The 22,217-nt window shown below is 41.5% G+C and overlaps 1 protein-coding gene across 2 annotated transcripts in view; it reads left to right on the forward strand.

Moving 5' to 3' along the window:
- LOC135893422 (msx2-interacting protein-like) overlaps positions 1 to 21,943 on the forward strand; it is a 59,497-nt gene extending 37,554 nt beyond the window's left edge. The window contains exons 5-13 of one of the 2 annotated variants that reach the window (XM_065421236.1): positions 809 to 934; positions 1,568 to 1,681; positions 2,875 to 2,988; positions 4,338 to 4,438; positions 7,873 to 15,808; positions 16,682 to 17,095; positions 19,130 to 19,324; positions 19,876 to 20,034; positions 21,557 to 21,943. In XM_065421236.1, the coding sequence (XP_065277308.1) occupies positions 809 to 934; positions 1,568 to 1,681; positions 2,875 to 2,988; positions 4,338 to 4,438; positions 7,873 to 15,808; positions 16,682 to 17,095; positions 19,130 to 19,324; positions 19,876 to 20,034; positions 21,557 to 21,688 (9,291 nt within the window). In that variant the 3' untranslated portion in view covers positions 21,689 to 21,943. The remainder of the gene's footprint in view (positions 1 to 808; positions 935 to 1,567; positions 1,682 to 2,874; positions 2,989 to 4,337; positions 4,439 to 7,872; positions 15,809 to 16,681; positions 17,096 to 19,129; positions 19,325 to 19,875; positions 20,035 to 21,556) is intronic. The other variant, XM_065421235.1, reaches the window with a different exon arrangement.
- Positions 21,944 to 22,217: the final 274 nt, after the last annotated feature.

Below are 22,217 nucleotides of genomic sequence, written 5' to 3' on the forward strand. Positions count from 1 at the left end.
CTTTCTATTTTCAGCGTGGAATGAATCATAATATGATGGGTTTGTTCTGAGACTGAGTATGTATGCCAGTACAGTAAGCCTGAATGTTGACCAAATGTCAGTTCTGAACCTGCTATTATTTAAGTTGATTAAAACCAGGTTTTGTTGCACACAAATTGTTTTCCTCTGATTGCATCAGTGTTTGAACATGCCTGAGGTCTCTTGGGTAATGTGTCAGCAGTGGGACGTAGTTCATCTTTTTTTGCCTTCATCTAATCGGTGCCAACTTGTTTTAAGAGAATAGTTCAGCATTGTCGTCTATTTATAGGAACAGGGTGGATGGATTGAGTTTATTTGGAAAAATAAGCCTGTTTGGCTCTTCCCTCACAAGCCAACTATTGGTTTGAGGCAGGTTGTTTCCCTTTAGGCCTTCCCAGGTGAAAACGAAGTTGTATTTGTGTGTGTGTTATGGTTCTGAGTACCTCTGTTTGACACAGTATTAACAAACAAAAGCTGCTATTCTGTGAGTAGATCACATTAACCGTCTTGGGTGTTCAGCAACATCCCTTCCTAGCTTTAAATTTTCATTGTGAAGAGCTTTTGTTGCATCAAGAAGGGTTTGGTTATACCACTGGAACGAGAAGCAGTAAAGCAATCACCTCGCTATCTGCTAATGTTTAAATCATCTCTGTGACTAAAATGTTAATTAAGCGATGCTAGCTGTGGCACATGGCTTTTTTAGGGGAAAAAATCCATTTAGATCTAGTTTATACAGCTGAATCTGTTTACTTGCTGGCATATTGCTGAGCATTGACTGCTTTTTTTTCAGGATATTGACATTAAGAAAGTGAATGGAGTTCCTCAGTACGCATTCCTGCAGTACTGTGATATTGCAAGTGTATGTAAAGCAATTAAGAAGATGGATGGGGAATACCTTGGAAATAACCGTCTCAAGGTAAAGAAATCCTCCTATAAACGCATTCTCCTTCTGGTTAATTTTGTTTTCAGTGTTCTATAATTTTGTGTCAGCTTAGACTGTGGAAGTGAAGTTTTTCTTGTACTACTTTTGCCTTTCTTGCTGCTACTTTGTAGGTCAGATTAGATAGCGATATATTTTCAACCACCACCACGACAGACGTTATTTGGTAACTTTATTGGCAATTGCAGCAGAGAGGCCAAGGATTGAATGGACATGGAGGCTGATTTATCTTCTCATTTTTAAAGGTAGTCCCTCCAGGTCAGTGTTTGGTGGGGCAGTGTAGGAAGATCGCACTGCTCCTGCCAGTGCTGCACCTGTTCTGGGGAAAAGAAGATTATTTCAGTCCCCAGAGTTGTCAATCTGACACCTTTCAGAAGCACTAAATTTGCACAAAACCCAAATATATTAAATGAACGTTGTATTTATTTAAGCATGCAGAATTATTTTTATGATTTTGAGTTGCTTGCACCTGCGTGAGATGCTAATTTAAAAAAAAAACCTATACAAATTAATAGTTTTCTTCAGATAATTCTAAATTAGGCATGCTCTGTTAAATTAGTTTAATAATTGTGAATTGTACTGATGGAAGTTTTGCCCTTTTGTGTTCAGCTGGGTTTTGGAAAGAGCATGCCTACAAACTGCGTGTGGTTAGATGGTCTTTCTACAAACGTAACGGATCAGTATTTAACTCGACATTTCTGCCGATACGGGCCTGTGGTAAAGGTAGGTGGGAGGCTTTGGTGTGTGGTTTGACGTTTACTGTCTTACTCTCTTTACATCCTGTCCTTTCAACCCTGACTTCCAGGGTTTTATAGCTCAGACATAGAATTTGTCTCTGGGTTGAAATTTGGCCTACAAGGCGCTGTAGCTTTTCAGCCTGTTGGTCCAAAACATAGACCAGTTGCTTTTGGTATTTTGATGATGATATTTTGAATGAGCCGAGATAACAAACTTTAGAACTAGTCTGCTGCTCTTGTGCAGTACAGTCTTTCCCACTACAAAGTTTCTTTAGAATTCTGATGTTGTTTCATGTTGGAACAATGCAGTCTAATCATGTGATTATATTTATGCGTGCTAATTACATAATTAGACAAAATAATGTTTTTTGCAAATAGACCAGAAATGACTCTGAAAAAAACCTACAGGAAATTCACACACGAAAAGGTACATAAAAATGTCATAGTTGCGCAACATAGTTGAACTGTGAACTATCAGGTCCCATTGCATGTAGGTATTTGAGATTTAGGCCATGACTTTGCAAGCATCTGAGCACATGCTTAACTTTAAGCATGTGAGTTGTCCAATTGACTTCAGTGGGACTATTCATGTGCTTAAAGTTAAACTTGTGTAAATGTTTGCAGGATTGGGGCCTTAACTCCTTAAGATTTCTGTGGGTACGTGTTGCAGCTTTGACATTCTTTTAATGTAGCTTTTGTTGTTTGAATGTGTATGTGTTGCGAAGACAAACAATTGTTTCTGAATTGTGCACATATAGCAATTGAAGAATAGTACTACAGTTTGTAACAATACAGTTTGTTTTCATTTTGTGATTAAATGTTCCTCTTACCTTTTTCCCCCCCTATAATTTATTGGAAATTTTTCAAAAATATTTAAGTAAACAATGACACAGCAATACTCAGTCACCAAAGGAAATAATACAAGTAAAATACAGAAAAACAAAATAAAGGCATAATATACCTCAAGCCACAATATCCACAATTCAAAGCAGTCCCTTGTCCTTGTACTGTCTCTTCATTACAATATGTCTCATCAAAAAAGCCTGAAAATTATTTTCCTTGATTAAAAATTATTTTCTTACCGGTGTCCTCATGATTTAGGATTTTGTTGGGACTGACATTAAGTCCTGTGGATGAGGCTCTTATTTGGTTTTTGTTTTGTTTTTTTGTTTTTTACAGGTGGTGTTTGACCGCTTAAAAGGCATGGCCCTGGTTCTCTACAATGAAATTGAATATGCACAAGCAGCTGTAAAAGAGACCAAGGGGAGGAAAATCGGTGGGAATAAAATTAAGGTGTGCAGAATGACCTCTAAAAAAGAAAAAAAAATTGTATTCAGGTCTTACCCCTTAAAATGCTGGCATTTTGCAAACTGCCAGCCAAAAGAATATGTAGTGGGACATATATGTCCCAAATCTCAAAGGGTTAAACTAACCTTTTACACTCGGCTTAAGCTGTTAGGACATTTTGAACTGTTACTCAGAAAGCTTTCTCCTGTATTCTGTCATTTTTTTCCACTGAACTTGCATCTCTAAGCTTCTGGGTGTTGGTGTCCATATTATTATTATTATCTGTTGCTAGTGACTGAGAAGCAATACTACAAAGGCACCAAGCTAATCCAGGAGTTTGGGGTGTTAGCCCAATCTCTGAATTATCTTTCTCCTCCTCTTCCTCCTCTCCTAAAGAGTGGGTAATCACTTCAAGCATGATCTTTCACCTGGTTTATTCATCTAGAAATTTGATGTTTGTGGTGGTTAGAAGTTTTGAATACATTATATAGTTTTCTAAGTGTGGTGGTTGAATATAATAAGTAGCCTTTATATGGAATAAAAGATATGGTCATTAAAGATTTTGTATCTTGTGTTTGTAGGTCTTACTCCTTAGTGATTTTGAAACAAAAAATACTCTTATGTGTTTGTGCTCTGTTACTGTGGTTATACCAGTTTTCTTCTAAACTAATTATTTAAAATTCCTTTTTAATGTAAAAATTGTTGCATTGTGTCAAATGCATTTTGACAAACCCATTCTAAATCTTAATTTTTATTTCCCCCTCCCCATAAATTGTGCCCTTATTTTCTCAGTGTTGTAGCAAGCAGTTGGGAAACAGCAAGTCATGATTAGAGCAGGGACCTGGGAGTCAGGATTCCTGGATTCTGTTCCCATCCTTGCCGATGCCTTTCTATATAACCTTGGGCAAGTCATTTATACTCCCATCTGTAAAGGGGATTAATAATGTTGATCCAACCTTTGTAAAGTGCTTTGATATCCTGGGATGAAAGGCACTCTACAACTGCAAAGTGCTGCTGGTGGTATTACTATTTAATAATTTTGCTTTTGTTCCTTGAAACAAAATTATTTCAGTTGACTTTTCTTCACTAGCTGAAAGAAAATATCCTGACCAGAATTTATTTGTGTAGCTCCATAAAAACACATTGTGCTTTGCAGCACACTTATAATAAGGGAAAGGTCTTTCATCTCAGCAGGAGTAATTCCAGTCCTGAGGACTGTTTATTTTATTTTTTTTAACTGTATCGCACCCACTCTTTCCCTTCTGCTTCCATCTTCAAGAACTGCAGGAGACATTGCAAACCTGTCAAAATGGTATGTTTCTTTTACTGAACATGTATTACCCTTTATTTTTCAGGTGGATTTTGCAAACCGAGAGAGTCAATTGGCGTTTTATCATTCCATGGAGAAAACGGGTCAAGATATCAGAGACTTCTATGAAATGCTAGCAGAAAGGAGGCATGTATCTAATACATTGATTCCATTCTCTTGCTTTTCAAATAGGATTTTAAATGTACAGTAGTTAAAATTCCAGGACATAACGCCCAAATAATAATTAAAGTAATCCTTAAAATAAAGGATTCTCTCCCAAGCCTACTCCCTCCCCCTAGAGCGCACACACTCTTTATCCTGTTGACTCTCCCTCCTTTTTAAGATGTAAGTTTAATTGAAAAGTCACTGTTAGGGTTTGAACTTGGTGCAGAAAGCTTTCTGTGGTCATAATTGACACAGATGATACATTGAAGCAGACAGGTGCTCTCATGGAATGTGCTGCAGTTTTTTGTATATATTTTAGTATCTTAGTTTTAATTTTTAGCTTTTTAAACTTTTTTTCACAGATGTGAATTATCAGCCTTAAGCTACACAAATTGGCAGATAAAAGCCAAGCAATGGATTATGGCTCTGAACTCCATCGCATACTAAAATTCTTATGTGGAGTACAAAAAAATTAAGGTGTCTGTGAAAAATTTGACTGAAACTTCTGGTCAGTTTGTATATATGCTCAGCTACCCAGCTGACGTGCTGCTTCATTTATTAATAGCTAGGGAATGGAAAGAGTGCTTTATGTAATTCCTCTCCCCACCCTCAAAATAGTATATAAATTAACAAGCAACACGTGCTATTACAACAGTCCAGATATTTTTCTAATCTATTGAGCTGAAAGTGAAGTTTACTCTCAGACCCACCACTTCCCTAGTAGTATGATTTCTAGTATTGCTAAAACAGTAAAAGCTCTGAGCAGGACTTCAATTTCTCTTGCTATTTGTCATGAAAAATATCTTCTATCTAGATATTTTTCTATAGCATCTGTCATCATGGTGTGTAGGGGATTGTACATGGGGTTGCAGAAGGTCACTCATTTCTCTAGACTCTGGTTTAATGCAGCCTAACACAGTTCCACTCGTAATTTTTTTGGATGGTTGAAAAACCTACCAATTTTTTCATTACCAATGATTGTGGTAAAGGATGGGCAAGTAAATGAGAGTCGGTAAATTTTTGACTGTTTTAAAAACTGGCTTATTTGTTAAGATTCTGAATTGCTTGTAAATGAGTCCAGCATGGTATCGTTTACACTAATGAGCTACACATTATCTCAAAACGTGCTGCTCTTGTTTTAGATCAAAGTAGATCAAAATAACATGTGTAATGTTGCCAGCTTTTAAAAAGTGAAGATTAGTTTGGAAATTGGAAATGATCATTTGCATAATGGAAATGAATTGGTGTGTTCCCAAATCATTGCCAAGAATTGTGTTCTGCCAGCAGGCAGACAGTGACAATTTCCTCTGGCTGAACTACACTGAATTAGGAAAAGAGAACTGCGTTCATCAGATGTCTTTTAGTACACACATGTCATTTGAGCTGATCTTTGCTGTGAAATATTTCTGACTAGAACACGGTTTTCTAGAACAAGATGAAACTTAGACATCTGTTTTTCTTTCTTTCTTTAAAAAATCAGCTGTCATTATCAAAACCAATGTCTGATTTGAATGTTCACATAATCTTTATTTTGGAGCAATGAACCAGGGAGCATAGAGGTCTGTTGGTGTGAGCTTAGGGTGAGCATGTTACTCATGAATAATAAAGCCACAACTTAAATTATGCAGGACACCATTTTGTGTAACAACTATATACCACATTATTATATAATCTGCATGTTACACACCATTTTACAGAAAATCTTTTTTAAAATGCTATAGATAATTTCTAAACATTTTATTGGGACTGTATCCTTCTAGCTGTAAAGCCAGGTTTTCTTACTATTATGAGTGTACCGGGCTCGAGGAGAGAGAAAAATAATGAATACATTTTATCAAATTCTACAAATACCTTAGATAACGTCTCTACATAAAATTTTACAGTTTTAAGGCCCCACATATCAGAACTTTCTAGGACTAGAAGCAAGTGATATGTGCCCCTTTGAAAAACTGGGAATCTTCTTTCAAATAGTACAAAGCACCTGTTTTAAGGTCTTCAGGGTCATGAAATATTTGACCCTAAACCTGTTAATGATTCAGAATTTTTGCGTACTGCACATTCTGGGTCTTGTGCAAGTGTAAGTTCTTTGGGAACATCTTTGTCAGGTTGACTTTTTTTAAATGACAGCTGCTCAAAGCTGCCTGAGCTATTGTACTTATTAGACATCATCCCAAAGGAGACGGGTTAGGAGCAGAGTGCAAGTGAGGCAATCTAAGGCGTATGATAAATGCAGTTTATCATATGGTTCAGCAATTTATCATTTATAAAGCATTTTGCCAGTTGGACAGACCCACTTGGGTGACAGTCTGCAGTGCAAAGGGTAGCCATTTTTTTCAGATTAACTTTTTGATTTTAAAGAGACAGGTTTTGGTCCTATATGAATTTGGCCTAAACTTCCAATGGTGGACTCGATCTCATTAGCATGACTCCACCTGTCCCCATTAGCTGTCTCCTGACAGTTGCAATTCATAATATTCCGTAATCTTTTGTAGAATGAAAGTGTGTATTCCTTTTAGGGGGGAAGGGGTAGTTTTATTTTTTGTACACTTACAAGGTAGAAACATTCCACTTTTAGCACTATGTGCAAATGTGTGAAAGAGAGAGGGTGTAAAACATACTTTTAAATGGTTGGGGAATCAGAGTACTGCATGCACTTCTAATGTAACAAAGATTGGGGAAAAAAAAACCCAATCTGCCGTGAAACTTGTCTTATTGATTTTTGGAGTTTTGAAATGTTGACATAGTTCCCTCTTACTGGTTACAACTTACTAGTTGAGAGATGGAAACCTTGACATTTGATCTGATGTATGTTTTCAGAGCGAATTACTGCTCTCTCATTAGTAGCAGCTTTTGAAAGTGGGAGGTCTTTATATATACAATGAAGCTTTTGCTCTGTAGGGTGCACTTTCATCAAATTGGTTTATACACCTCTACCCCGATATAACACGAATTTGGATATAACGCGGTAAAGCAGTGCTCCGGAGCGGGCGGGGCTGCACACTCCAGCGGATCAAAGCAGGTTCGATATAACGCGGTTTCACCTACAACGCGGTAAGATTTTTTTGGCTCCCGAGGACAGTGTTATTTCAGGGTAGAGGTGTATTTGTTCCCTGAATAAGGATGTACATACTAATTGGAGGAAACCACGATAATAGGATTGATTCAAAGATGTTCATCCAAGCTACCTGATGACAAAATAACTGATTTACTATGTATCTGAGACTAACACATTGATTCATCCACTATGCACTTATTCATTGTTGTTAAATCGATTGGTACAGCTATGATTATCTGCCATGATATATAACTAAATAAAGAAACTATCATAAAATACTTTTTCATGTAGAAAAGTTTCATAATTCAACACTTTGGTTAACAGGGAAAACTAACCACTGTATTGTTCTTGTTTTTGGCAGAGATGAAAGAAGAGGATCTTATGAATATGCGCCTGATCGTACTTACTATGAGACTGTTAGAACTCCAGGGACGTATCCTGAAGATCCTAGGAGAGAATATCCTGCACGAAGCAGAGAATTTTATGCAGAATGGGATCCTTATCAAGGAGACTACTATGACCCGCGATACTATGACGATCCACGTGAATACAGGGATTACAGAGGAGATCCTTATGAACAAGATATAAGGGAATACAGTTATAGACAACGAGAGAGAGAGAGGGAAAGAGAGCGTTTTGAATCGGATCGGGACAGAGATCATGAAAGGAGGCCAATTGAACGCAGTCAAAGTCCAACTCACTCCAGACGTCCACAGAGCCCTGGAGCGTCTCCCTCACAATCAGAAAGGCTTCAGAGTGATTCTGAAAGGAGGATCTACAGCAGGTCTTCAGATCGTAGTGGGAGCTGCAGCTCACTTTCTCCTCCAAGATATGACAAACTTGACAAGACGCGTGTAGAGCGTTATGCAAAAAATGAGAAAAATGAGAAAGAACGTGCTTTTGACCAAGAGCGAATAGACAAAGACAAACGTTTGGTGAGGAAAGAGAAGCCAGAAAAACTTGAAAAGGATAAAACTGATAAGCAAAAACGAAAAGCAAAAATTCATTCACCAAGCTCTCAGTCTTCTGAAACAGACCAAGAAAATGAGAGAGAACCCAGCCCTGAAAAATTAAAGGGCAATAGTAAACAGAGTAAAGAGAGAGCTGACAAAGAAGGGACAGCCAAAAACCGCCTGGAACTAATGCCATGTGTGGTGCTGACTCGAGTAAAAGAAAAGGAAGGGAAAGTTATTGATCAGCCTGCTTTGGAGAAACTGAGAGCAAAGCTTGATAATGACACTATTAAATCTCCACTTCTTGAACAAAAAGTCCAGACATCTCAAGTTGAGCAAACAAAATCTGACCAGTCTAAACTGGAACCTGTTAGAACTAAGGTGCCAAAAGAAAAGGTACTTGCCAGTCATGTAGAAGTCGTTGATAAAGAGGGAAAATTGAAGTCCAAGAAACACTTGAAGACAGAGCAGACTACAGAAGGGGCAAACGCAGTAGATCTCGACAAGTTAGAGGCTCGTAAAAGACGTTTTGCTGATGCAAACTTGAAACCTGACAGGCAAAAACTGGAAGTTAAAAGAAGCAGCCAAGACGAGGAAGATGCTGCACGCATGGTCTTGAAAAAGCAGCTTGATGTGACAACTTCATCTAGAGAAGTTACAGTGTTACGGGAGGGAGAATTGGAAAGAAAGCCCTTGAGGAAAGAGATGCTTAAAAGGGAATCTAAAAAAATTAAACTGGAAAGACTTATTACTGTTACCAGCCCCAAAGATACACAGGAGCCTGCTAATGTTTCTGTTGGGATTGGCTTGCGTCCCAGTTTAGAACTGCAGCCTCGGCTAGGAGAGCCTGTTGATGAACCAGTGGAAACTCAAGAAATCCTTTCTAAAAAACTTAATCCAATAAAACCACAGCACAAACAAATGCAGCTGTTAGATGATCAAGGAACAGAGAGAGAGGACATGAAGAAAAATTTCTGTGGTCTTCCCGAAGAGATTCCTGACCATAAATTTGGCCAGGAGAAACCTCAGTCAGCTGATACAGAAGAGAAAATTGGTATTGACATTGATTACACACAAAGTTATAGAAAACAAATGGAGCAAAGTCGCAGATTAAAACAGCAGATGGAAATGGAGATAGCAAAGTCTGAGAAGTTTGGCAGTCCAAAAAAAGAAGTAGACGAATATGAAAGGCGTAGCCTGGTTCATGAGGTGGGCAAACCCCCACAAGATGTCACAGATGACTCTCCACCAAGTAAAAAGAAAAAGGCTGACCATTTTGATTTTGAAATTAGCACTAAAAGAGAGAGGAACTATAGAAGCTCTCGCCAGGTGAGCGAAGATTCTGAAAGGACTGCCTGTTCACCTAGTATCAGACACTTTCCTTTTCATGAGGATGACGACACACTAGATTCCCCAAGGCTAATGCCGATAAAAGAAACCAAAGAATCACCTAAAATAGAAGAAAAGGGTCTTTCTTATTCCAATATGACTGTGAGGGAGGAGTCCCTAAAATTTAATCCCTACGATTCCAGCAGAAGGGAGCAGATGGCAGAAATGGCCAAAATAAAGCTATCGGTACTTAGTTCTGAAGATGAATCAAATCGATGGGAATCTCAAGTGAAACAAGAGCCTGGCAGAGTTGATATTAGCTTCCCAAGTAGTGTAGTTAAGAGAGACAGCATACGAAAGCGGTCTGTACGGGACCTGGAACCAGGGGAGGTACCTTCAGATTCTGATGACGACAATGAAAATAAACCCCATTCTCCTAAAGCCTCCTCATTATTAGAGAGTTCCAGGTTATCTTTTTTATTAAGGGACAGAGAAAGAGAGGAAAGGCTGTCAACTTCTTTAGAAAGAAACAAATTTTACTCCTTTGCATTGGATAAGACAATCACACCAGACACAAAAGCCTTGCTTGAAAGAGCTAAATCTCTCTCTTCATCTAGAGAAGAAAACTGGTCTTTTCTGGATTGGGATTCAAGATTTGCTAGTTTTAGAAACAATAAAGACAAAGAGAAAGTTGACTCTGCTCCGAGACCTATTCCATCTTGGTATATGAAAAAGAAAAAAATCAGGACCGATTCAGAAGGAAAACTAGATGATAAGAAAGAGGATCATAAAGAGGAGGAGCAAGAGAGACAGGAATTGTTTGCTTCTCGATTTTTACATAGCTCAATCTTTGAACAAGATTCTAAACGTCTACAGCATTTAGAAAGAAAAGATGATGACCTGGACTTCATTTCTGGTCGAATATATGGGAGACAGACTTCTTCTGATGGGAGTAACAGTGCATCTGAGTTGGTCCAAGAACCAGTTGTTCTTTTTCACAGTAGATTTATTGAGCTAACCCGAATGCAGCAAAAAGAAAAGGAGAGAGATCAAAAACCAAAAGAAGTGGAAAAGCAGGAAGACAAAGAAAATCGGCCTAAGACACCAGAAACTGTTCCTGATAATAAAGAACCAGAACATAAATCTTCATCATTAGTTGGGCCTTCTTCAGTCACAGTTGTACCTCAAGAATCAGCACCAGTCATATCTGAGAAGGTAGCAAATGAAAAAATAGTTGTGGCTATAACTTCTGCAAGAGAAGAAAGGCCACCTGAACTCGCTTCTACAACAGAAGAACCAAAACCTCTTCCTGAACTTGTTGCTCCTGTCAAAGTAGAACCACCTGAGCAACTTGAACCTCCTCCAGTAACAGAAGTCAATAAAGATGTCATTCCTGCAACTGTGGCTTCTGAGGAAGACTCAGTATCTACAGAGCATCCTTCATACTTGGATACAAAGCCGCCTACACCAGGAGCTTCATTTTCACAAACCAACATCAACGTAGATCCAGAACCTGACAACACACAGTTGATTCCACCACCTCCCAAATTGGTTCAAAAGTCTGATGAATCTAGCAAACCTAGAGAGGAAAATGCCCTACCTGCTGCTAACACCGATCCTAATGCAAGTCAGAAAGCAGAGGTAGTTGCTGAGGTTCTGCCTCCTGTTTCTGACAATGACATGGAAGTCGAACCCCCGGTTGTTGTAAAAGATAAAAAATCATACAAAAGTAAACGTTCCAAGACTCCTGTTCAGTCAGCCACAACAAATATCACAGAGAAACCTGTCACAAGGAAGAGTGAAAGGATTGACCGTGAAAAACTTAAAAGATCAAGCTCTCCTCGTGGGGAAGCACAGAAACTTTTAGAATTGAAAGTAGAAGCAGAAAAAGTTTCAAGAAATGCTGCTAAATCTCCTAGTGCTGCAACAGAGCCAGAAAACATAGAGCCAAGTTTGCCAGTAGGTCGAACTAGACGCAGAAATGTAAGATCCGTTTATGCTACCACAGGAGACAATGAAGGCCCATCTCCAGTGAAGGATCCGGCAGAGGTAACTAGGTCTACCAGAAAAAGAGGAGAAAAGGAACCTCAGGAGACTGTGACAACTGTTCCTACCACACCAAGAAGAGGAAGGCCTCCAAAATCACGCCGTAAGCCTGAGGAAGAAATCTCTCCTATTAAGACAGAACCGGTACAGCAAGAGGCAGAAGAGACTGAGACTAAAGAAACAGTGGAAACCCCTAAACCTGCAGAGGGATGGAGATCTCCTAGATCCCAAAAACTAACACATGGTCATTCATTAGCTGCAAGCAGTCAGCAGGGGAAAAAAGGGAAAAATGAACCGAAGGCAGATATTGCTGTAGAATCTGAAGAGGCCACTGAAACAGCTGGTCAAGAACAAAATATTAGTGAGAACAGCAATAAATTAAAGACGACAGACAAAGAAGCAGCAGCAAGCGAACAGAAACGTGACAGAAAAGAACTTGATGTGGACAAAAATCTTCCAGAAACCCCCACAGTTGAGATTGTAGAGAAAAAAACTGCCCCAGAAAAAGCTACTAAATCCAAACGAGGAAGATCTAGAAATGCCAAGACTGTTGTAGATAAAGCATCCTTGTGTCTGAAAAATGTGGAAATACGTCTCAATGTTGATGAAGTCAAAGGTGCCCTGCGACCAAGTGAAGAGGAAGCAGAGCCTGTGGCAATATCACCAGCAAAAATCAAAAGCCCACAAAAAGAGGACAATTTGTCACCCCATTTTGTAAAGAATGAGCCAGAAGATCCATTCCAGGAAACGGAAAAAGAAATTATGCATGAACCAAACCATTCACCGGAAGCTGCCCAGTTAGCAAAGCAGATTGAACTTGAACAGGCTGTGGAGAACATTGCAAAGCTCACTGAAACACCATCAGTTGCTGCTTACAAAGAACAGGCAGCTGACGTGTCTGAAGTTCGTCAGGAGGAGGAGGGAGACAAACCTGCACATCAGGCTAGTGAAACAGAACTGGCAGCAGCTATTGGATCCATCATAAATGATATTTCTGGAGAAACAGAAAGCTTTCCTGCTCCTCCACCTTATCCTGCTGCTGAATCAGAATCTGAGATACCTGCAGAACCAGCCGTGTTACCATCCCCTAGGGAAGAAATGGAGCCTGAAACTGATCAGGCAGTTAACAATATCTTGGAAACAGAAGCTGCTGTTGGACCCTCCGTGCAACAAGTAACTGGCACTACCCCATCAACAGTAGAGGCAGAAAATAAGGAGGCTGAAGTGAGCTTCAGTGAATCTTCAAATTCTGCACAGGAAGCTGACACTTCACAAGAAACTGAAGTTTCTCGGAAGGAAAAAGGCCGTCAAAAGACCACCCGGCAAAGACGTAAACGGAGCATGAGCAAGAAAGGGGATACTGCCGAAGTTAGTGCTTTTGAGCCTGAAAGGGTACAAAGTAAGTCTCCTAATGCCAATGAAGTTAAGGCAAAACCAGAAGAAACCTTGAAAGATGAAAAGCAAAATAAAAATTCTGTTCAGGTTTCTACTGAATTGAATATTACTGATGCAAGCAAGGCTGCAACCACTGAGAGAGCTTCTCATGAAGCTGTTTCTGAGAGCAATGTCCCTCCTAAAGCTCCTGCTCCTCTGGACGTACCTTCCCAGCCCGTTCCTGTGGATGATGTGAGCCAAACTGGATTCAAGCTACGGTCACCTATTGAAAATGCACCTGTTACTCCACCAAGTGCTTCAAATATGACCGTTCCTGCAGCTCCTTCTGCTACTGCAGCAAAATTACCCGCCCCTGCACCAGCTGGGATAGCCCCCCTCCATTCCAGCACCACCAACGTGACAGAATGGATTGTAAGGCACGACGACACCCGTGCTCGTTCCACCCCACCACCAGCTCTTCCCCCTGATACTAAAGCGTCTGATATTGATACAAACTCCAGTACTCTAAGGAAGATACTTATGGAGCCCAAATATGTTTCAGCAACTAGCCTTGCTACTACGCATGTCACAACTTCTGTTGCTGAGCCAGTTAGTGCACCTCGTTTGGAGGAGGCACCTCCTCATCCTCCAGTAGAGGCCATAAAACCAGTGTCAGAGGAAAAACCAGCAGTTCCTATCACTAATTCTTTGGATCCCCCAGTAGCAGAGGCACCAGTTTTCAGTGAGAAAGAAAAAATAAGTACAGTTATTGCCCCCAAAGCTACTTCCGTTATAAGCAGAATGCCCCATAGCGTTGATCTAGAGGAAACTCCAAGGATAACATTGATGAAGCAAGTCCCGCAAACCCAGACATGTTTAGTTAATGCCCCTTCACCAAAATACAAGCAGAGACCTAGCACAAATGATAACAGTAGGTTTCATCCAGGATCTATGTCTGTTATTGAAGATAGGCCAGTGGAAACTGGATCCAGCCCAGGTCTGCGAGTAAACACTTCAGAAGGTGTTGTACTTTTGAGTTACTCAGGACAGAAAACAGAGGGCCCTCAACGAATTAGTGCAAAGATCAGTCAGATTCCCCCAGCAAGTGCTGTTGATATAGAGTTTCAGCAGTCTGTGTCCAAGTCACAAATTAAACAAGAACCTATTACTCCATCGCAGCCAGCACCGAAAGGCTCTCAAACTCCCACAGGATATGGGAATGTGTCCACCCATTCTTTGGTACTAGGAACCCAACCTTACAATACATCACCTGTGATCTCCTCCGTTAAACAAGAACGCACTACCTTAGAGAAATCTGAATCAGGCCACCTTTCTGTCCAGACTCCTGCTTCTCAGTCAGGGCCTGTTAAAGTCCTCTCCCAGACTGTAAACACTCCACCTGTACTAGTTCACAACCAGATGGTACTCTCTCAAAGTGTAGCTTCCGCCAACAAAAAACTTCCTGATCTGACTGCTCTGAAAGTGGAGACTAAGGCTCTTCAGCCATCAAACTTGAGCCCTGGGGTCAGTCCTCATCACCCTTCCCTGTCTGGTAAAATGCATTCAGAAGCAAACCATGTCAGCTCAGGACCCAACACCCCAACAGATCGGGCTATTTCTCATTTGGGGGTTACAAAACAGGAGCCACATTCCCCACGTACAAGTGGGCATTCTCCCTCTCCATTTCCAAGGGCTTGTCATCCTGGCAGTACCTCATCTCCAGCTTTATCTAGCAACACCTCTGTCATGCTGGCGCCAGGAATTCCTGTGCCTCAATACATATCCAGTATGCATCCTGAGCAATCTGTTATAATGCCCCCTCATAGTGTAACACAGACTGTATCCCTTGGCCATCTGTCACAAGGTGAAGTGAGAATGAATACCCCTCCTTTGCCTGGTATTCCCTATGGCATTCGCCCAGAAGCGCTCCACTCTCCCAGAGCAGCTCTACAATCTCAGATAGAAATTAGACCTCAGAGATCCAGCACACCTCAGCCAGCTCCAATAAGAGACATAGTTATGCCTCCGTTATCCTCTCAGCATCCCCCAGAAGATGAGATGCATTACCATCATACTGTGTGTAGAGGGTCAGCCCCTGTACAGTCCGACGTGTTAGTAATGCAGACAGATTATCGCATGCATGCTACGGGTATAAGACTCGACCAGTACAATGTGCCTCGAGATGTGAGGATGATGATGCACCCACACTTGGCAGCAGTGGGCGACCACCACCCCGAAACTAGACAATCCAGAACACCAGAAGGGTCTGTGAAAACTCCCCCAGTCAGCAAGACTCCACAACCTGGAAAAGAGGCGCCCAAGTCTTCTGAAGTCAAAATGGCGCACTCTCCCCACAGTGAGCCCCGGCTCCTCAGCGTCCCTCCCAGCAGCCAGCTTCCTGGACTGCCTTTGACACAGCCTGTGGTTGTACCTCATGGAGTACAGATCATGCATCCTGCAGGGAGTTCCTTTCATGATTATAGATCTGTGTATGGCGACATGAGAAATTACCATACAGCAGCCCAGCTTGGTCATCCTCAGTTCCCTGGAGCATCGCCAATTGGTCTGCCTTCCCGGAGTATGACCCCATCTCAGGTGAGAAAATTATGATTTCCTCTGTTTGTTTTCCTTTACCTGAGTTTAAAACATACTATGATAAATATAGTCCTAATGCAGTTGCATCTTACTGTACTGGGAGGTACAACTGGGATGAGTTTGACTCGTTCCTCATGCACTCTGCCCTCTCCATTAAGTTGTGTTTTATAGTACTACGATGCTAAAAATCAGTTGTTTTTGTTTGAGAAATATGGGATAAACACCTTTTTGAAGCTACTGGAAAGGAATTTAGGGGGGAGAATCCCCTAATTTATTTTCTTTTGATCACAACAGGGCTCCATTCCAGGAGTGCATGTAATCTGTTTATAAATTCCTAGGTGTAGTGATATAAGAGAGGAACAATTCCCGACATAGGCAAGCTGGCACGTTGTTTGAGTTCATTTCACTTGTAGCTATTTTCCTCTCCAGTAATTACTGTATTATACAGACAAATAGCATGGGAGTGAGTGAGATATCGATACCCAGTTGGGTGGATGGTGTAGTTAAGGGTGGTCCTGCAGTGTGAGGCGCTGAATTGGGACTCGGGGGGGGGGGGGAGGGGGGGGGGAGAGCAGAAGGGGGGGTCTGGATTCAGTTTCCATCTGTGTTTGATAGTCTCTGTACTTCTGCTCCTTAATCTATAAAATACTGGTGATAACTCCCATTACTGTGGTGAGAATAAATTTATTAACAGGTGTGAGGAAGTCAGATACTACAGTGATAGGGACCATACTGAGATCCAAATAGATGTCTAGAAAGATTTAAGCAGGAGAAATCATTTGACTGTTTCCCAACAGTCTAATTAAGAGAGAGTTTTGTGCCATTTGTGCATTCTCCAAAGTTTTCCCTTTCTCTCCCATCATTGCTTTGTAGGGTCTGCCAGAAGGTGAACACACACATCCCAGTCAGCCGGTGCGCAGCAAAACTCCTCAGATTTCCCAGGACTCCAAGGGGTCACAGGCAGCAGGACCTGAACAAACCCACCACACCACTGTAAATAGGCATGCAGCACAGATAGACCCTCATGTACATCTTCAGAGGGCACAGGCAGATACGGGCCAGACTTCCTATCCTTCCCCTGTTGCCATTTCAATGAAACAGGAGCTTCCATCACCACACCAGCCTCAGGCAGTTCAGAAGCAATCTTTGTTTATCCCTACAACTTCAGGCCCTGGGGCCCCACCGGGGCTGTCATTGTCCCGCTCCGAACCTCAGTCTGCTCTAATACAAGATCCATCTCCTCACTCTGTTTCTCAGAGACCTGTGGATATGGTTCAGCTCCTAACAGTAAGTATCTCTTTCTCTTTCTCCTTGAGCTGCTGTCTGCTGCTTGTTTCATTATGTCTGAACCAGGACTAGAGCAAAGGGAAAAATAAGCAGTAGTATTCTGCCAAGCTCCTCCCACTTGTGACACCAAAATGTAGTGTGCCACTCACATTAGGTAGTGCAGCTCTTCATAATGTGACCATCCATCTACTTTCTTGGGTGCTTTTATCACTAGTGAAATAGTTAACAATGTTGGCATTTACGTGAATATTCCTAGACTCCAGTGATAAGAATTACCACCTCGTTGAGATGAATGAGAAGAGTGTGTGCGTCTGAGTTCGTTTGACTGTCTACAGACAGGCAGGCATCGCTGCCTTGTTTTCCATTCTGTTCACATTTGGAATGTTATCTTTGCAAACCATGAAGGCTAGAGATTATTTATTTTAAAAAATATTAGATTCTGGAGCATGGGGAGGAGAGAGAGGTGGGTAGAGGAAGGATGGTGATGTGGTTAGAGTGCCAGCCTAGGAATCAGGAGATCCAGGTTCAAGTCCCTGCTCAGCCACAGACTTCCTGTCTGACCATGGGCAAGTCACTTAGTCTCTCTGTGCCTCAGTTCCTAAGTATAACATGAGGATAATAGCAGTGTCCTGCTGCACAGGGCATCTATGAGGATAAATGTATTAAAGTTTTTGGGGTCTCAGATACTAAGGTAATGGGGACCTTGGATAGGCAGGAGGCCACTATCATAGAATATCAGGGTTGGAAGGGACCTCAGGAGGTATCTAGTCCAACCCCCTGCTCAAAGCAGAACCAACACCAACTAAATCATCCCAGCCAGGGCTTTGTCAAGCCTGACCTTAACAACCTCTAAGGAAGGAGATTCCACCACCTCCCTAGGTAACTCATTCCAGTGCTTAACCACCCTCATAGTGAAAAAGTTTTTCCTAATATCCAACCTAACCCTCCCCCACTGTAACCTTGAGACTATTACTCTTTGTTCTGTCATCTGGTACCACTGAGAACAGTCTAGATCCATCCTCTTTGAAGAACCCCCTTTCAGGTAGTTGAAAGCAGCTATCAAATCCCTCCTCATTCTTCGCTTCTGCAGACTAAACAATCCCAGTTCCCTCAGCCTCTCCTCATAAGTCATGTGCTCCAGCCCCCTAATCATTTTTGTTGCCCTCCGCTGGACTCTTTCCAATTTTTCCACATCCTTCTTGTAGTGTGGGGCCCAAAACTGGACATAGTACTCCAGATGAGGCCTCACCAATGTTGAATAGAGGGGAATGATCACATCCCTCGATCTGCTGGCAATGCCCCACTTATACAGCCCAAAATGCCCTTAGCCTTCTTGGCAACAAGGGCACACTGTCAACTCATATCCAGCTTCTCATCCACTGTAACCCCTAGGTTCTTTTCTGCAGAACTGCTGCCTAGCCATTTGGTCCCTAGTTTGTAGCAGTGCATGGGATTCTTCTGTCCTAAATGCAGGACACTGCACTTGTCCTTGTTGAACCTCATCAGGTTTCTTTTGGCCCAATCCTCTAATTTGTCTAGGTCCCTCTGTATGCTATCCCTACCTTCCAGCGTATCTACCACTCCTCCCAGTTTAGTGTCATCTGCAAACTTGCTGAGAGTGCAGTCCACGCCATCCTCCAGATCATTAATGAAGATATTGAACAAAACCGGCCCCAGGACCGATCCTTGGGGCACTCCGCTTGATACCGGCTGCCAACTAGACATGGAGCCATTGATCACTATGAAGAAATAAGTGTTGCATTGATAATTGGGCAGGATGTGGCCCAAATCAGTCCTTGCTGGGAACCAACTATGAGAAGGCATTAAATGTACTGCATTCTTAAAACACTATACTTGGTGTCATAATTGCTGCTGAAAGTGTCAGAAGCATATGAACAGCACAGATGTGATTTCCCTCACAATTAAGCTAACTTTTGAATACAAGTAGAAGCACGTTCTTGTCAATGTTTCATTATATCTTTATTTTACTCCTTCATTTGTTTGTATTAAGATTTCTTCATCCTTTATTTTCAGAAATACCCAATCGTGTGGCAGGGCCTTTTGGCTCTAAAGAATGACACAGCTGCAGTTCAGCTCCACTTTGTCTCTGGTAACAACGTCCTGGCGCACCGGTCCCTGCCAGCACCTGAAGGAGGACCTCCACTACGAATTGCTCAGCGCATGCGGCTGGAGGCTTCGCAGTTGGAGGGTGTGGCACGCAGAATGATGGTACGGGGTAATATATTGCTTTGGGGTCTGCAGTAAGTGATGAGGCTTCTGAAATATTGCTGGGGCAAGTATGTCTCCTTTGACATAAGGATTAAATGCAAACGTTAATGGGTGTCTAGTCTTCACTTAGCTCAGGTGAGGGAGCGGTGTGGATTTGGGATCATACAGCTTTTATGTTACTCTGCTCTCTACGGAAAGGTAGAATGGCAATAGCAGACTTGTCAGACATTACCCTTAAAAGAAAATTGAACTAACCTGTCTCTTGCCAATGTAACAGACTTTTACTAGCTCAGAAGTGTCTAAGCAACATGGGAAGTGGAAGTTGTTAGGTTTGTACATTGGAAGCTGAGACATTTCCATAGTCTCTTCGCCTACTTTTTAAATTGGCTGAGAAGTCTACAGTGGCCTTTCGCAACACCCACAGCGGATTAATTCCTGAGGAGTTCAAAGAGAGGATTTTCCAGTCAAGGTTTAAAGATAATGAATGTGTGTCAGGAACAGGCATGTCCCTAGTGAACGCTTGACTGTTAATTGTCCTCTTTTCTTCCCAGGTGGAGAGTGATTACTGCCTATTACTGGCCTTGCCTTGTGGACGAGACCAGGAAGATGTAGTGAATCAGACTGAGTCACTTAAGGCTGCATTCATCAGCTACCTGCAGGCTAAACAAGCTGCAGGAATCATCAATGTTCCCAACCCCGGCTCTAATCAGGTATTTGCGTGGAAATAGTGACATTTTGCAGTTAAAAACTAAATTAAAATGACACCGTTATATAGTTATGGGATATAAACCAAAAAAAATCCTTTTGTGTTTAGTGTCATGGTGCATGCTTGTGTCTTCAAAAGAATTAGCATGTGAAATGCTAGCCTTTTATTTCTTTGGTGAAAATATAATAAAGTAAATCATTTAATTTTTAATGGTGAACTGCTAAGACAAAAGAGAAGTTTGTTTTGCCCTTTGATGCTGCTTTGATTTATAAATTTCTGTCTTTTTAAAAACAAAACCCATCTTTGCTCTTTTTGAACATTAGAAATCTGAAGTCCTCACTTCCATGAAAAACAGGGATGTCCCAGGAACTTTTTTTCAGGACACCTGAAATATATTTTTCATTACATCAATCAAAAAGTTTGTCTTGTATAACTACAAAACGCTTGTTCCAGACATATTGCTGCACTGAGTTAGATTTGCTCTGTGTTTAACAAGAACAAACAGTCTATTGGAATGAGTGTTCAGTTTGATGAACGAGGTGGAAGAGGAAAGTCAGATAAATATAGACACTATCAAAGCTGCTCCTTTGTTCAAAATGAATATTAACGACACTTGCTTAGTGTTTCATGATAACCCCATTCAGACATTGTTACTGGGAAAAAATCCTCCCCTCTGAGACATGCTACTGTGTCAGAAGCTGGCCGTAGCATGTGAGCGTGCGCTTTCAAAAAATGCCCTTTTGTGTGACTATTCTGCAACCCTAGAAAATGTTGCCACCGGGGTCCCAGTTTTTGATCACTTTACATAAAGCTCTGTAACCTTAAGCTGCAGCTTCTCTCATCTTTTCCCCTATCCCCCCACCAACTGAGGTCAGGTTTACACTGAAAAGTTAGGTCGACCAAGTTAGGTCGACCTAGTTATGTCACTCAGGGATGTGAAACATCGAAACCTCTGAGTGATGTAATTAAGCTGACCTTACCCTTGGTGTACCAGCGCTAGGTCGCTGAAAGAATGCGTCCATTGATCTAACTTCTTCTTGGGGAGGTGGATTAACGTCAGTGATGGGATAACCTCTCCCATCACAGTAGTGCGTGTCTACACGGAAGTGTTCCAGCAGTGCAGCTAGTGAAGACAGCCTAAGACTGATGGGCGATATTGATTCCTAGAATGCCTGAAGCTCAGTTTTAGGGATGAAGAGCTGCAGTCAGGTAACATGACTGTGTGATATCCCTACCTAGGTCCTTTAAAGATCCAGCAAAGAGAGGGGAGTAAGGACTGCATTTAAGGTGGCTCTTTAAAAAATGAATACAAGATTTAGGAGGCATTTGTGATGATCTTTCTATTTCACACTATTTGTGATTCACAGTTCACCTTCCAAATTTGGCATTGTTCGGTAGGATTTCCACATTGTGGCACCAAATAAGTTGTCTGGGTGCTTGTCCAATCAGTTCATAGAAAAACAAATAAATACAGGGGTTCCTAGCTGTTTTTTCACCCTTGTCTTTATTTTTTCATTCTTTCCCAGCCTGCCTATGTTCTGCAGATATTCCCACCCTGTGAATTCTCTGAAAGCCACCTGTCCCGTCTAGCTCCAGACCTCCTAGCCAGCATCTCCAACATCTCTCCTCACCTTATGATTGTCATCGCATCGGTATGAGCTGTTTATTGGTTACTGACTTTTCCAAGGCCCTGCAGCAAAAAAGAGAGAAAAATTAATGACATAAGAAAATGCTGCCAGACTACCAGCCTCCTGCCCTAACCGGCCTCGATCAAACTGTTGCTGGGTAGTGGTTCTGCTACCTTGTATGTTTACATATTGCTTTAGGTTATGGACAACTGATGCACTCAACAGGCGGACTGGTATTGGGTTTCTGTGCCTCCTTTTGGGGAAAATAAAGGATGGCTATATTTTTTATCAAAAAAGAAAAGAAAAAAAAAAAAAAAAGAACCTGAACTGCCTTTGCACTAAATTAGTGACTTGGACCTTTGCACAGTTGAAGACATGCTGTGACGTTATGGATGTCTTGACACACATTAACATGCGTTGTGGACTAAACGCAGGACCTGGGAACTTCTGCTGAAATCTGTGGGTCAAGGATCATTTCACACATTATCTTTTTTTTTTTTTTTTTTTTCCTGGATGTGACCCTTCCTCTCCTCCACTTCCCTCTGCTGCAGTCATCTTC

Source organism: Emys orbicularis, chromosome 22, assembly GCF_028017835.1.
Source record: "Emys orbicularis isolate rEmyOrb1 chromosome 22, rEmyOrb1.hap1, whole genome shotgun sequence".
NCBI classification, from domain to species: domain Eukaryota; kingdom Metazoa; phylum Chordata; order Testudines; family Emydidae; genus Emys; species Emys orbicularis.